The sequence below is a fragment of the Adelges cooleyi genome, unplaced genomic scaffold, assembly GCF_023614345.1.
Source record: "Adelges cooleyi isolate 19-005CV unplaced genomic scaffold, UGA_ACOO_1.1 ACOO_flye_CR_arks_rails_tigmint_CR_PRNA_23, whole genome shotgun sequence".
In the NCBI taxonomy this organism is placed as follows: Eukaryota; Metazoa; Arthropoda; class Insecta; order Hemiptera; family Adelgidae; genus Adelges; species Adelges cooleyi.
Genome location: NW_026095893.1, coordinates 8,743,713 through 8,761,662, shown reverse-complemented (window position 1 = coordinate 8,761,662; position 17,950 = coordinate 8,743,713). Strand labels below are relative to the sequence as shown.

General features: G+C 30.4%; 1 protein-coding gene across 4 annotated transcripts in view; it reads left to right on the top strand.

The window, feature by feature from the left end:
• LOC126835540 (protein MTSS 2-like) overlaps positions 1–17,950 on the top strand; it is a 35,301-nt gene that overhangs the window by 14,848 nt on the left and 2,503 nt on the right. The window contains exons 4-13 of one of the 4 annotated variants that reach the window (XM_050568201.1): positions 203–287; positions 842–933; positions 12,908–13,134; positions 13,248–13,355; positions 14,106–14,282; positions 15,737–15,862; positions 15,982–16,321; positions 16,768–16,880; positions 16,986–17,085; positions 17,310–17,399. In XM_050568201.1, coding sequence (XP_050424158.1) covers positions 203–287; positions 842–933; positions 12,908–13,134; positions 13,248–13,355; positions 14,106–14,282; positions 15,737–15,862; positions 15,982–16,321; positions 16,768–16,880; positions 16,986–17,085; positions 17,310–17,399 — 1,458 coding nt within the window. Of the gene's footprint in view, positions 1–202; positions 288–763; positions 934–12,907; positions 13,135–13,247; positions 13,356–14,105; positions 14,283–15,736; positions 15,863–15,981; positions 16,322–16,767; positions 16,881–16,985; positions 17,086–17,309; positions 17,400–17,950 lie in introns of those variants that run through there. The other 3 variants (XM_050568204.1, XM_050568203.1, XM_050568202.1) reach the window with 3 other exon arrangements.

Genomic DNA, 17,950 nt, shown 5'->3' with positions numbered 1-17,950 from the left:
GTAAATGTTTTTATAAAAACTATTACCTTTTGGTGTTTTATGTTATTAATATCTTTGACACAAAATTCTCTTTTAAATATTTTTTTAGCGTTCTTATTTTATAAGAAAATATTATGTAATCGTTTTAAACTCAATATCCTGTGTTTGTCTATACGGTAACCTTAATATACGGTAGGTTTTACATTTTATGTACTTTTTTCAGGCGCTACTAAGGAAATTGGAACTGCGTTAACCAGAATGTGTCTCCGTCACAGAGCAGTAGAGGCCAGAATGAAAACGTTTTCAAGGTAATTTATGTGTTGTAAAAAAAAGTCTTTTATTATATTCAGATTGACTGTCAAATATTTCATCTTTAATTTGTCATCAGTTTAGTGAATACCTATACGGGTCTACTCGTATCAAGGTTAATATAGTCAATATAAGTAGCACCGTGTTCAAATGTTTTTTAAACTGTTTATCGACCAACGAATGCATTTTTATATTGGGTCTATTACATATTGACATGGAATAGATAGTATCAGTTCATACTTTATTAATAAAATTACGTTACGGATAGCACGAATTTTCAGTTATAAATATTAAAATTAATCTTTTAATTTTGTTATTAATATTATTAAGTTATTTATGTTTTTAATTTTGCATTAAAGTAAAATGTATTCTTGATTACAATAATATTAAAATATAATATAATGCGTATAGCGCGAGTGACGTTCAAGTTAGAAATCAGTTGTTAGTCTCTATGTATAACATATATTTATTACAGACAGCATTCGCGTATCCTGTATATGTCTGTAAGAGTTGAACGTAACCGAAACTAACGTGTTTTTTGTTGGATTCGCAGCGCGATAATGGACTGCCTAGTGGTTCCGCTCCAAGAGAAACTAGAAGATTGGAAGAAGACTGTCGTCAATTTGGACAAAGAACACGCTAAAGGTAAATAAACCCAATATTCTATTCTACATTTTCAAAGTTATCCCCCCTCTCCGTAGTACGACGAACTCGTATTACCGCGCAAGGTACAAAAATGTTTTTTTTCTTCAAAGTTACATCCTTGTTAATTACCATGATGATATTTTTCATTGAAATAACTATATAAGCGACAAATACTTTTTAATAAGGATTACAATTTAGTTTTTTTTTATGAAATTCAATGATAATATATATTATTTCATGTTTAAAAATATACTGTAATTATATCCACTCGATTTCGTCCATCGATGTTTGTTTAGTATTTAGTATCTTATAGGTTTGAGGTTAACAAAATTGCGGTAAAACTTCACTAACAATGCTCAGCGAAACTGAGTGATGGGTTGTTATTATAACTACTAAATGCGTGTGTTTTAATATGATAGTTAGTGGTATTTACGGATAGTGTAATATATTTATATATATGTTTTTAATGAAAGAACTACAGTTTTCTATAAACTTTATAGTCCTTGAAATATGTATGTATGTATGGTCGTGTTGCGTTGAAGGGGAGACAGTATAAAAAGTAATTTACATTGCGAACGCTAAAAGAAGATAACACTATGTCATCAAAAAGCACTGAAAAATCTTTACTTCCTAGTTCATTATCTCAGGGTTAACAAACCTCTTTAAATAGGTCATAATGGTGGCGAATAAATATTATTTAGTGTGCGTGTTTACTGTTTATACGGTGTCACCACATTTTACACTTTTTGAGCCATTAAACGCCAATTGAAAGCAACCATTTTTAAAGCAATAAATCATGTTTACCTTAAATATATTGGTGAACGTTTTGACGGTGATGTATTCTATTTAGTCGTATTTACTGTAATCTAGGTGATATTTTATTATCCAAATATTTAAGATAAAACATGAGATTTATGAGTAGGTTATCGATTTTGTTGAAAAACAAGATAAACCAACTATATTGAATTCTATTGCTATAGGACGGCGATGTCTCGTAGAATAATTTGGATCTTAATAATACATTTGTGAGCTCTCTTAACAATAATGTGTATTTATAATTATTGTGTCGAATTAAAAACAGTAAACACTGGTGTTAACATTGCTGCTGTCTACATTTTAGTTATTTCTCGTTCAAATTTAGCCTTTATGGTATAATATGTATGAGCTATATTTTGGAATAGTTGGTTTGAATAAAATATTTCACACCGACATAGATAATTACCGCTCTAATGATAATAAATTATCGAGTGTTTGATGTAAGCATTTATCTCACATTAGTGGACAGTCTGCGACAAACAGTTAGCTCCACATATTTTAGATAGCAAAAGTTTTTATTTTCATAGATTTATTTATATATAATGATGATATTAAATATATATAGTATTATATTCTGTCGGCTGTCAGGTATTATCTACACCCTTAAAAAGTTTATCGTTCATTGCTTCTTTTATGTGTCTAACAACGAGCAAAGTTGAAGAAGTCATCATAGTCACCTTAGCTTTTACTACAAGATTATCGACGTTCGGTTTTATAAAGTCACGTCGAGGCGTTTTTTTTTATTGTTATGTTTGTTAAGTGCACGCTTGTAGTAAGGACGATTTGCATTTTACGTTTTATCAAAGTGCTATTATTAAGCTCAGAATGCCTAAACAATTTTGACAAATTTCACGTGAGTGAGCAAATGTTATGGCATATATATCTTGTGAATTTTGGTTCCATAAATGTAGGTGAAGACTTTTTTATGACACCGCTCCGTCATTCTAGTATAATTTATAATTTTAGACAAAAATTAACAAACAAATTTCTTTTTTCTCCTTAACGCAGTCGTTTACTTGCACAAAAACATTATTATGTATTTGGCTCTCCTTCCTCCGTATGTGTTTTACCACTTACCGCCATAGAACCTCGTCCTGTGTTTAGAGTGCAGTTAGAATGGAGTACTATTCAAATTTTACTTAACCAATAAAGTTATGAAACGCCTTGCCAATTATTGATTACTCTCGGGGTGTCACAATTTTCATTAAAACTATATTAAGTATAATATATAAATGTGTGGAATAGTTTTTAAATGATAATATACTGGAGCGATTCCAGTGAAATCTCCTTTCAGTTGGGGAAAAAATAATGATATATGACAGTGAAAATAAAAAACGCAGAAAAATGAACATCAATATTGACGGGGGCCCGTCGTGACCAATCGATTTGTTTTGTTGAGATCCTGGTGTTCCATATAATTATTTTTCGGCTGACCACATGCATGAGCATCCATCACATAATGTGTTTGGACTGTATTATTGTTTTATGCTAATTAATCGTTCAAGAAAATAAAGCTGAAAAACACGAATATAGAAAAAGTTAACATAACTAATCCGTATTCGATTTTAAGTACAGAAACATCCGTCGTTATTATATTTTATGTTTGATTTTTTTTTTTATAAGGAATGTTTATTTTTAAAAACCCGTAATTCTGCAGTTGTTCGACGTATATATTTTCAATGTTTTAAACCTTTTAAAATTATTGAAATATCAAATGTATTAACATAAATAATTTATATTTTATTCATGGGTGTTAAAACGAATATTTGACAAATATAACTTTCACTCTGCTGTCAATATCTTTTTAATTGAACTACTCCCCTTTTAAAGTGAATTGCTGGAACGAAACATACATTTTCATAAAAAAATTGAATTCTCCGGAACAGCTGTGAAATAATAACTTGTCCCCTCGCTGTGACGAACTATTAAACGTCGTAGATTTGCCTTCGTTCTTGGTATTATTTTACAACTTCACTCAGTGTTTTGCTCTACCATAGTAGTAATAATAATATCATTCTGGACTATAGCCAAACTTGGCGCACATAAAACGGATACACTTTTCTCGACATACTTTTTTTTATAAATAATGAAAATATTGTTATGGCGACAAATGAAGTGATCTTGGTTTCGGCGCGATGAGTGAACGGCACTTGGATAGCAGTTATGTCATTTTAGCGGCGTCAGGACTCGGGACCGATTTACCAAATCTTTTGTGTATAGTGGGGTCGACGGACGCACGCAGGAGAGCTTGCCGAGGAAACTGAAAAATTACTTTCTCCGGAAGTGCAGTAATGCTGGCGTGTATCAAATAATCATTACTCCTCCACTTCGTATAAATGGGTAAACCTATATATACATGTATACTTACCTTCGGTTCGATTTGTCACGCGTTTCCCGGTCCTAACAATAATAATAATAATATTATTATTATTATTATTATTATACAAGCCCACATGACTATTTTTAGCTTCAGTACAGTACATACTAAATAAAACTCGGGTTCTCATTTATACATTTGGTTTTAGGTTTATTTCTAAAAAACAGACCATCTAAGTGCTTAAAGAATAGCAAGTGTTCTACATTTTTTTCAATCGTGTAATAATTCAAGTATAATTTGTGAAATGTATTAAGTGTGTTCATCAATTTCGAACTGTAGGATTTCACTAGATCTCAAGCTCGAATCTAAACTAAGAAAAAAATGTTAAATTTACGATTTTGATTGTTGGAATAATAAATTGGTATTATACACTATGTGTACTCACTGGCATTTTTTAAAAAATATAAAACTAGTTAAAAAAAATAATTTGTATAATGTATTAAAGTTTTGTAATTTTGATAATAAAAATTATTAAATTTATCATCATTGTATTTCAAATAACAATTTTAATCGGCGCATATAACAAAGTATTATTATTTTTAAATAAATACTTTATTGGATGTTAATATATTTATAAGGATTGTGTTTAATCAATTGTGATGTTTTCTGATTTTTCTGGGGGAATTAGATTCAGTCGACGATACCCGGTCAGGGAGAGTCGGATAGTATACTACAGGGGACCACTGCCTAAATCAAACTTAGTTTTGTCCTAATAGCATCACGTCTGTTAAAAATTGAACATTGTATGGATATTGTTTGAAAAAATATTTTCCCGATTTTGCTTTGTCAGTGTGATATTTTGCCACTGATTGTATGAAATTATAATGTTTAAGTCCATTTAAAATCTTATAATTATTATTATTCTAACAAGTGTTTAAAGTTCAATAATTTTCGAAACAATCAAATTTGTTTTAAATCTTATATTTGACTCACTAGTCCGTATCCTAAGGGGCCCCTAGGTGTGTTATCAGTGTTTTGTTGTCAGTTTGAACGCGGTTAATGTACGCGTCTAGAGAGAGAGGTCATCGTGGCGAATTTCCGTGATACATGTAAATTGTTTTTCGTGTGTGTTATATATGCATAATAAAACGTACATAGTAGTTGTAATATAATAGTGTAGTGTTACAAACATGTGTGTGCGACAACGAGAATTTAGCGTGCGTTGCTTGCTCGACATCTGCGCGTCGGTGGTTGGTTCGTAGTGTAGGCGTACCAGTCCGTGCGCACCGGCGCGGCCAGATCGTCGTTTTCCGTAGGGGCCCATAATATTATCACCCACATGAGTTTGGTGTACAGAAATTTCACACGACACACTTACGTGTGGCTTGATATTAATCGATTGTTCTTATTCGTCTTCTTTCTTGTACCAAACTATATTAGGGGTACCAAGAAAGTTCTAATGCGCCCCGAAGCAACCGGCTGATAGCATAATAATATATTCTTATTTATACTCTGGATTTAATATACAATACAGTATTTGGTAGTGCCCGTATATTGATTTGACGCTCTTTCTTTTTATTTTTTTTATTTCATAATATAGTTTGTTCAAAACGTATTATGTAAATCCTAATTTTGTTGCAATAAAACCCAGATTTACTGTCGTTCGATCTTGCCCGTAAAGAATGGATTCACTGGGTGCAAAATATTTATAATTTTTTATGTACTCCTGAGTATAAGCCACGGAAGCTTCATTCTGAACAACACTCCCTGCTGCTATATTCTCTGACGTCCATTATATATTTATAATTTATAATAATTTGATAATACATCAAAAATAAATTATATTTAAATGTTTTCGATTGTTTTTTTTCATTTATTTGTTCGTGTTAAAAAAATTTGCGTAAATATTTAAATGTTGGGTGTATAATATATTATTTAATATGTATCATTTTTTTCAAGTACATGCCTAAATTATAACATCTCTATATGATTCAGACATTTGATCGATTCCGGTTTCGATTTGATTCATTAATAAATTCATACTTCAGTTTTGATTTCGGCTCCAAACCCGTTATTTTTTGTTATTGGATATTATTAATGCCGTTATTACCCATGTCTCGTGTTCATTTTAAATCGATTAAGGTATCCTAATTGTACAATAATAATTCAATTGCCAGCTGCAAAGGTTCCTATTAAGCTGTGTATAATTACATTGTGTGTAATTACATTCGGCTTATACATTCCTACTTGAAAACTTAAGGAACCGCAGCATGGTTTTTACAAGAAAATATTAAATATAGATATCAAAAAAATAAAAACGCATACATTGTGGGAATCTGGTAAATCTACCCATTAAAGGGGTTGGACCACAACTAGTTTTCATGCGTTTTAGACCAATAAGCGAAGCTAAATTAGACACACTTCCCAATGTTGGATTTTAATTTTTAAAATATGTATGTATTTGTTGATAAACTTTCTAGGTTTCTTAGGAAGGCGATTTTCAATTTTCTCTTTTGAAAAGACCTTCAAATTTATTTTTTATTATTTTTTAAAATTCAGTGATAATTTGTGAATTACATTTGAATTTATTTTAGGCATACCAAATTTTTAATTTTAAATCGAAAATCAGCTTCCTAAGAAACCTAGACAATTTTTCAACCAATCCATACATACTTTAAAAATTAAAATCCAACAATGGGATGTATGCCTAATTTAGCACCGCTTGTTGGTCTAAAACGCATGAAAACTAGTTGTGCTCCGATCCCCTTAAGGGGTAGATTTACCAAATTCTCACAATGTATAGAGAAAAAATGTATCAATGGGGTGGCGTTTTTATTTTTTTGATATCTATACTTAATATTTTTTTTGTAGAAACCATACTGCGGCCCCCTTAATGCTAGAACGAACCGTCATTTTTAATTTGAGAGTACCCACGAATAATATTCACTGCATCGTAGTTTTATGAGCACAAATAGTTATGTATATAATTTTTGATGACCGTAAAAAATGATCCAACAACTCCGGTTTGTGTGTCGATAACGCGTTATATCGATGAAAACTTGTGCGAAAACTTTTATATTATAACGTTTGTATGCATAAATACATACCTTCGGTAGTAAGTTTACCGGATATATTTTATATGCCTACGATGACCCTAGGTGGGAAATAAAAAAAAATGTTGTCGTTGATTTTCTTTATTTCGTTTCTCTAAAATATAAAAAAACAGTAGTATCATGGTTACATTTATATGACAAGCTCATATAAATACTTAAAATTATTTATATTTTTAAACATAATTAGGTATTAATTATGCCTCTAAACATTGGCATGTTGCATTATGTTAGCACAAAACGTCAAATCCGTCAAAAAGTAATATAATCCTCGACGTATAACGCATATTTCAACTCTGTAAAGTGTATATGTATATGCTGTCACGTATATAGGGGAGAGTTTTGGAGGTTCAACCTCCCCCCCCCCTCGAAATTAGTGGTTGGTACGGCACATGTGCGAATTCATTTAATCAAAGTTAATTAAAAATATTAATTAAATCTATTCTTATTTTATAACCCCCCCCCCCCCCCCCCCGAAATAATATCTTATATACGCCACTGTGTATATATGTAGATAGTTTTAAAAATCTATGGAAGTAGGATACAAACAAATAATACAATATTTTAATTTCAATGTTTTTAAAAAGACAGTTTTTTACTTTAGTAAAAATTGTTTAGTTTTTGTAATTTATTTTTTTAGTTTATGTATACGCAATTTAATTGTTTGTTTTATTTTAAGAAAAAATATTGATTTTTTATTTACACTTACCGTATAGCACCTGATTGAATTATATTTCAATTATACGTATACCATTTTACTATCAGCGTAGTCGTCGATTATGGAATTAATTATTGTATTTTTTTTTTGTCCTACATGTATAAAAAATTATGTAAAACTGCGTGAGGTTCATTATTTTATGCAGTATCACTAGAGAATAAATATAAGTAGTTATAACAATTTATTATTTCATAGTATTTGATAAATATATAATTTATAATTTTTTTTAGCTGAGTAAAACGTATAAGTTTCACTCAGCAAAACATACGACCTTGAAGGTGCTTGTTTTTTTAATGATGAAAAAATACCCGATAACTTACCTAAAACGCTGATTCGATATAATTTTTATCTCATTCCTAGAGGAGGTGAGTTTTAAATAAAAAACGTGGCCTGTGTTTATTAATGCGAAGTAATCTAAATCATTATAATTAACCCCGATCTGATGTTACGAAGCCAAGCTTATCCGATCAAAGTTCAAGCGATTTATGCTTGAATAATTATAAAGACCGACGAATATTGTTTATATCTGGTTATAGAATCTAATATACATAAACGATATTTTGCAATAATTATGGGTGTTTATTGTAATTTACAGCGGCTTTATCATGCGACCATAAATATTATTACATTATTTACTCTGCTCTGTTGTATGGCAAAATAAACATTTTTATTGCATTTCGACGTTTATTTGGAACTAGAAGTGTAATATTTTTAGTATATTAATTGTGTGAGTATAAAACGGTTTGGATCACTAATACTTAAAACCTCATTGAATTGAGTTTTTCCTAACACGACATAATGTAATATTACGAGCAACGTTATACAGTTTAACATTGTTCATACTGAAGTTTATTTCTATACGATTGCATAAAAGTAATTGTATTGGACTTTTAGGTGATATAGTATGATTTTATCCATTTTGAATGTAAAGTGATCTAAGCGGCCACTTGAGAAACCTGACAGCCATTTTACGGTTATAACAAGCTATACCAAATCAAAAAAAATAAATGTTTACGTTTATTTCCGTGACTATATATTATGTATCATCTAAATAATATTATATATTCAATGCTAGATTTAAATTAGTTGTGTGCGAATAATGTAAAATTGAACTGAATTGAATAAAGTATTCAACTCGGAAAATTAATTAAATAATTGATCTTTTGAATAACTTGAAAAATGCTAATAATTCGATTATTCATGAATAATTTATTGATTTGGTCGAATGAATAATCATAGTTGAATAATTTGTGAGTAAGCACCTTATTTATCTATCGAATGATAAAAATAGACGAGTCTATGTTGACTTTAAAAGTTATGCCTAATTATAATTTGAAGTCATTATTTATATTGGAATACATATGTTTTGAAATATTAACTAAAACGTATACATTTTACAAATAAGGTAGTAAAGTAATAATTAAATAATTATTTAATAATAATAAATAAGTTTTGAGCCTTTTAGAGGTTTGATTTTATTTATTTATAAACCCAAACATCTGTACCTTAATATAATATCAGATATTATGTCAATATGGAACCAGATTACAAAATACAAGATTGAAAAAACGTTGTAAATTTAGTCTCAATACATAATATATAATTCAAGTTTCTGGAAAAACAAAAAAAAAATGTTTTTTTATTATTTATTCAATTTTTGTTTTTATTTCGTAAATTGAATTGAATAAATAACTCGAGTTATTGTCAGTTTTAAATAATTAAGCTATTTTTTAATTTAATTAATCAATTAAATTTGTTGATAAATTATTTGACACTTGCATAATCGCACACATATAATTTTAATTATACTGCGAGTACCTATTATACTATTTTGTGTTGATTTGTAATCGTTAGTATTTTTGGCTGCTCAGCAGAGGAAGAACGTTAAACAAATTTAATTTCATTTAACCCACATCTATTACGTAGCCCGTGGTCGATTCCCCCCCTTCCCACCCCCTCTCGTATAACCTCGTCAGCGAATCATGAACTTTCACTTTACGACGGAAAGAATAAAGTCCAAGGTTATTGCAGTGACTTTGTTTACGTCACGATTATTAAGGCGAAGAAGGGTTACAATTATTAATTCGTTTTTTTTTTTACCTAGAAATATCACACGAGTTTTATTTGTTTTCGCGAGCTGCTCTCGATTCGCATTGCATTGTGATTTTATTTTTTCACGAAAACGTTATATAATAAATCTCGGCCGAAATGTACGAACTGACAAAAAAGAATACGTATTGTGAAAGAAGTGTGGGTAATCGTTTCTACTGCAAACCACTCAATTTTCTGCCGGTCGCGGTTCTCAGGCTTAATAAATTACTTTGTCAACTATGACCCATCTATTGAGGAAAAAAAAACAACACATATTTTCAAATATTGGTCATGATTTTTATAATATTTCATTTTTCTGTGGTAAGGTTCGAACGTTTAGTTAATGCATAATCCACGCAATAGATCACGCGTAGTCAACCTCGGCGGTTTGACCTGTATACTATAATATAATAATTGTATATAATATTATATTGTAATATAGCGTTCCGGGCTTAATAAACAAGTGCAATTGCAAACTCGAAAATACTTTATAATCATATTATGTAAATATGACTAGATAAATTTTAAATAAAACTAAAATATGTTGTGTGACAGACCTAAACTTTTAAACTATCTAAATTAAGGCATGGTTGCTGAAATATAAAAATGAAAGAAAAAATTAAACAAATGAAATTAAAAATATATAAATATATAAAAATGAAAATCAGTGCCTACTAATATATGTTGCGTAACAATCATTTAACTTCTTACCGCTTGCACCGTGTTTCTATTATACAATGATAAAACATGTTTACAGACTAACACTTCTCCCAAGTATAAAACTAAAAAAGTATTTATTTACAACTGGTTATTGTTAACGATTGGCTAGTTATTGTTTCACACCGTTCGAACTGATTTCTAAAGTTTTCTATTAAAATAAAAGATAAACATAAACATTAAAATTTTTTTTTCGCACATCATTATATGTAATTAATATAACGTCGTTTGCTCTGTACAACCATTATTCTCTCATTAATCATTGTCAAACATTTAATCACCCTATTCCAATAAATTAACTAATGTGGTTATCAAAGACCAGTAAAATTGTTTTTTTTTGTTATTTTTATAAAAAAAAAATTATATAATATATATAATATATGTGCTTTGTTAAAAATATGCTTAATAAAAAAACTTATTTGCTTAAACTATAATAGACAAAACTAAAGCAAATGCTAATATCTAATATGAAATAATAATTTTTCTACGGGATAAAGATTATTGGTGTAAATGTGATGTGTTAAATATTAAAAAACAAAATTCAAACTATTATAATTTGCAAAGCGTTGAAAACTTGTAGTTTTTTCCTGAAATATACTTCCACACGTGTGTACTAAGCAATTTTTATTTCCTCGTTATTCTGATGTCTTCAATTTTGTATCTTCACTTATGTCACCTATTCTCAGTTAAACCAAGTATAAATATCATTACAAATGTGTACTTTTCGCGCTTTTGGACAAGAATTTTGGTTTTACACTCTTGAATTTCTTGTTTTAGAAAAAGCAAAATTAAAAAAAAAACCTATCTCCCTGCAATTTGGCTACTAATGACTGAATGATTATTATATTTTTATTACAAAGAAAAACAACCGCTATTTTCGACTATCAATTTAATCACACTCTGAGAGTGCATTAGGCACACTCCACGCCTAAATGTGGTTTCGGGGTTAGGACTATAGTTTCTAACTATTAACTATATAGATTTTCCTCCTTCGATGTGTTCAATGTCAAATGTCTCGTTTAATCGGTGTCTATAACAGCAACAATATAATAGCTATAATGTTATATATATTTCTGCGAGAAATCAAGTACCTAGATTTTATTCTTTGTGTACGTGATTCACATTTGGTCGTGAGTTTCCAGCCCACCTGCGCCACAAAAGCTACAAAAAAATATAAATAATATACAAATTTCAAAAACAATAGACACCTAATAAGATCACGTGGAATTGCGCATGCTATTGGACCAACAATAATGATTATTGCATATCTAAAAAATTAATTAATTATTATTGTATTACATACCTATGCGCCTAGCTGTTTGGCTTTGTTATCTCGAGGCACATTACAACGGCAAATCAAATTTTCTTTTATATAAGCTGCCTATGTAGATGTACCGATGTAAAATCCTCGTAATATTAAATCTATACTAGCTAGAGTTATCAAGATATTCAGCAATCCTATATTGTAGTTCGAATTACTAAGTCTACTGTCTTTGTATCAAAGCCGTTTACCATGTTATTATTGCAGGGGTCGGTCGTTGTAAAGAACTTGACATAATAACATTTGTATTTAAAGTTATTTTGTTGTGGCCGATTAAACGATATACAGAAAAAATGTATTATTTTGTTATCTCTAAAAAAATTATGAGTAATTAACAACTTAACAGTAATAATTTGCATAAAAAAATAATTTGTAAATATTTAATTAATTAAATATGATATTAATTTAAGACTTTTTATAATTAAATCATATAAACATTTTTAATATACACAACATTTGTTTTATGTTGTATTTTTTTAAGGCTTATAACTAGCGTCTAACGTTTTTGGTAAACCTGGATTTTGTAAGTCCTATTCCTAATTTGTTATACATAGTGTTTAACAATTTTGCTTCTCTGTTTATATGTATAATTGTCAAGGTTACTGTCAAGACCCTGTCCTTTAAAAGGATTAATGAACTGTCGTATTTATAAATTTTAATTATTGTCGATTGTACACACTCCATACGAATGTTTATATTTTTCACGTAAAATATAACCTTATATTTTATAAGGTAACAATAATAATTATTGTTTAGGGGTGGACCCATTTTAATATGCCTGCAGTATGCATACCTATGTTCCGAAAATTAAGCTTAGCACGTTTATAAATGTAATGTGTTATTAAGTTTTATGGTTGTTTAATAAAAGGTAATTGTTTTTCCAGAATATAAAAAAGCCAGAGCAGAGTTAAAAAAACGGTCGACCGACACTCTGCGCCTGCAGAAAAAGGCGCGCAAAGGCACCAAAATGAACGAACTGCACAAAGCGTTGCAGGACGTTTCCGACAGGAAAGCCGTGTTAGAAGAAACCGAAAAAAGAGCCGTCCGTGAAGCGTTAGTCGAAGAGCGCAGTCGTTATTGCATTTTTGTGACGTTTTTGAAACCGGTGATTGTGAGTATTGCTACCTCATCTCTACATGATTGTATACGGTTGCTTTATGTAGTCGAATATTTTTGATCCGCCCTTGACAACGGCGACGCTCATCTTCGATTCCATTTTGTTAGGACGAAGAAGTCGCCATGCTGACTGAACTGTCGCATTTGCAAGAGGTAATGGACAAGTTGGAGTCGCATACGTCTGACCCGTACTCATTGCCACCCGCCAGCGAACAGGTAAAACTATTAAATTAATTACCTAATAAAGTGGCAGAGTTTTTAGATTGATAGCGTTCAGCGACATTCAGTCATATATCGCTGTACAATATATATTATAATAATTAATACAATATACAATAATAAATACATGAGCGAATTATAAAAGGATTTAAACTTAAAAGTCGGTGATAGGCCGGCAGGCAAGTCGTCATACTTGCTCGTATAATAATCAGTTGAATTTCGATCACTTAATGTCGTACCCAGGACTGACTTTTTCAGTATAAAAGACTGAAAAAGGCAGTAAGCCATTAGTGATAGGCCTTACCCGGCTTGCTCTGTTCTGTACTAGCAAGATAAACCAAAATCCCAAGTGAAAAGTAATAGACTACGTTAATTAAGTTACTGATACAAATTAAAATAATGTAATTTAATACACAGACAAATACGGAAACTAACTCGATTATTATAATACTAAGTTTTCCTAATTAATGCATGACAAATAAACTTCAACATTTATTTACTGTTTCTAATTTTTTTTTTCAGAAATTATTCTTATATAAACAGTAGGAGGAAGGTCTGCCGCCCTAGTCGGTCACGACTCTTTTCTGACCTTCCTCCGGTTTTTTTCTTTTATATTAATTTCCGACGCCGCCCGATCACCTGATGTCTCTCGTCTCAATCTTTATAACACGTTCAAACACCTCCCCATCTCTGCAACTGCTCGCGACATTCCGACAAATAGTAAAAATGTACTGTGACTTGCTCTAGGTACTGGTCGACTACAAAGGCAGCGATATGTCTTGGACACACCAGACGCCACCGAGCAGTCCCAGTTCGTTGGGCTCGCGGAAGTCTAGTATGTGTTCCATCAACTCGACGAACAGTTGGTCTAGCGGTAGTACACATTCGCCAAGCCATCAGTACTGGAGTCGCACGTTGCTGCAGGTATGTATTTATCGACGGACATTGATCTGTGCGGAAACAATAGCATGTGTTTTTTCTTAAATAAGTACAATCCATTGTTTGATTCGCATAATTACATTGCACTGTTGTTGTAGTACAAACCCGAACGGAAATTTCCCTATTATCCAAGGTGTATTCGTAGGTAACAAGTGTATAGCATCGTCATTGTAGTAGTGTAGTAGCTTGCAACAACAATCTGAGATTATAGATATTTACATCATTATATTATTGCACATCACTAGTGATTTGGCTAAACCCGAAAAAATACCAGAGAATGACATTTGAAAAATAACATTTTTTTTTCATCTCCACGTGGCAAGTGATATAATTTTATTATTGACGAATAAACTAATTGATTACATTTCAATATCTCTGAAAATGTATAAGTAATTATTTAACATAACATTTTGGAGGGTAGTTAATAATTTAAAAAAAAATTGAAAATTTTGTATTCACTGTTGAGCTTATATTAAAGCAGTATAATGTATTATTTATTTCAAGTATGATAGTAGATTGCATATGAGGCGCCTAGAACACAAGGGGTCTAAGTGACATTTTATTGATTTCAAAAAAATCAAGCTCAAAGTTACATCCATATTGCGTTTTTGTTTGGGGTGATTTGCTACCAGATCGCAGCAAACAATGAATAATTCACTTATTTATCTTTGCCACAAAATAAAATGGACAATTTGTAGTTTAGCTGTGCACTTAACTCAAATTTTGTAAAAATGTCACTTAAACCCCTTGTGATCTAGGCGCCTCATATATGATACAATATTTTTTAAAATTAAAATCGTACCAATAAAAAATGAATGTACGGTCAGCTGAAAAATATTGTTTTTAATAATATTTTTTTTTATAAAAACAAGATGGATTTTATAGTATACAGATTACCTACACATTTTCAATAATTAATAATACTGGCAAACATGGATTCAAGGGGGTATTTTTAATGTGCATTTAACCCTTATTCCTATTTATATCTCAATCAAATGCATTATTATCATATTATAGCTGTAATATTATAAAATCAATTGCAATAACAGACAATAATTTTTATTACATTTTTGCACTTGCTCTTCCCTAATTAAGTTCACCATACCTAAATTTTACGTTGCCTGCTCTCTTTCTTCCCCTTGGAAATTCCTCATAGCCTTTCAAAGTACACTTTTCATTTCTTTTTCACATTCTCATAACACCTGACGCAACCTCATTTTAGTCTCCTCTCATAACAAGCATGAGGTACCATATGAGTATTCTGACTTTAATAGAAATATTTGTTGAATAAAAATCTCTGTAGTTTCTTTCAAAATGCGAATTTGAGTTGTTTCTATTGATATGAAATAATGGCATACACTTTACACTTTGTAGATAAATACTTAAATAGACATTAAGTTATTGTAGCATGTTTTTGTGTGTGTGTTGTGCATATGTAGCCTGCATCCAACGAATTGCGTTATAAAGGACCATTGCCTCCCAGTAGATTGTGCAGTGCTTCATCTCATGACTCGGGTTTTACCTCCCAAGACACTATATACACTAAAAGGCAGTCGTATCCAAAAGTAAGTATAAAAATGTTAAAACAGAGTTACTACCACTAACAACTGTTAGAAATCGAAGTAGAATGACATATTTTCTTTTAATTATTGTTTTTCTTAATACGGATTTATAATTTTGTTAGGCTCCAAATTCTTCGGATTCAAATAGTAGCAGTGCCGGGAGCAGTACACCATCCACACCTTTTGCCAGTTCTGAAGGAGGTTGTGGAACTTGGCCTAATGCTCAAGAAACATTACAATTTGAACGTGCTGCATCAGCCATCATGAATGACGCAAGGCCGCACACAATATCTGGCGGTGCTCATCATCATCGTCCGGCTCTTAGCGAATACACATTTCAACAAGACTCGTCTGTCGATAAAACACCAGTAGTCTCTCCACAGGATGACTATGCCCATGTCCCCGATGTACCCTCCAGAGATTTACACAAAGGGTATAAACCATCTTTGCCAAAGTCTATCGGTATGCAAAATATTTTCAAATATTACTAAATGTTTTCTTCCATTATGTATGTTTGTTACCACCCATAGAGTACCATAAATGAATTCTCAACGTTTGCTGTTTTTTTTTATGTGTCTTTTAATGTGTGTTTAAACGACGTATCGTACAACATTGTTGAAAATAAATTTAGAATAATAATTTTTATTTTGTATACTATATCTGATTATCTTTATTAATTTATATAGTTATATTATAATTGAAATCTCAATTTTGAGGACACAATCCAATAAAAATGCATTCAAAATTAAAATATCTTCTATTTTGAGCTCTACTTTAACTGTATGTGTGTGTGCTTAATTATTAGATGCATTAGGGGTTGGTGATTGATAATTGCATTTAACATGCCATGTATTATATCCACATGTTTTAGTTTACACTTTAATTGAAAATATAAATATTTGTTTTAGAGTATATCCAGCCAGCATATGTCAATATGCACGAGCTAGCCAGTATGGCAGCAAATAAAGCTCAAGAAATGAATGCCCAGCAAAACGATTCTTCTTCAAGTTTTAATGTAAAAGTAAGTTTTAAAATCATTAAAAATCATTTAACAATTTACCTCATGCTTAAGAAAAAAATACTTTAGTTTATAAATTATTTTTATACTTTTCTATTATATTTATAGAATGATTCAGACAAGAAAGAAAGCACCAGTGAAAGTTCTCTTGAGTCATCGAGCGGTTACAGCAGCCAAACGGGAATTTTCAGTGGTACTCCCGATGAAGGTAAATAATGTTATCAATTATAAATAGATTATGATAGTTATTATTTTACTTTAATTTGTTTAAAGCGAAGTAATAATCCTAGTCGAAAATTATTAAAACTTTAATACTGCTTTCATTCTGTGTAAACAGCTTTTAAGTCCACATGCAACTGCTAGCACCTTTTTTATTTATAAATAACTCTACTATGCATGCTTGTGTGTGTTTTTGTTCTTGTTTGTATATAGAGGTGGCAAACGCTCTTTTGAAATATCGCACATTGGATAACCGAAATAGCACACTAGTCAAGGAACGTATACGACCTGCTTCGACAGTGGGTATGTAATTACATTGCACAAATAGATAACTTTATCTCACCTTAATAATTAATAGTATATTTTATAGTAATATACTTTATAATACCAAGTATTTTTTGTACAAAAAATAAATTTGAGTATTCTCAAATTTATTAAATGATCGACTAATTATTTTTAAATTATTTGAAAGACATATTTATTATTGTAGTTTTTATCTAGATATAGATATAAATACTAGGTAATTAGTCAAAGAATTTTCGATTAATCGAACTTTAGATTAATACACTTTTCTTAATTTGAAAAATTGATCAAAATAATCACTTATATGAGTTTTGATTAATTGAAAAAATTGCATAGCCCTATCTCAATAATGCTTTTCAAATTTTTGTTGCTAGTAATTGTTTATGCCAGAAATTATTATTAAACTGAAATAATAGTCTGTTCTAATTGGACATTATTTTTTTACTCTTGTTATCAAATGTAATCTCTCTTAATCTAAATTCAAGCCATTTGGATTAAGATAGATTAAGAGAGATATATTTAATCCAAATGGCTTGACCTCATCTACAGGT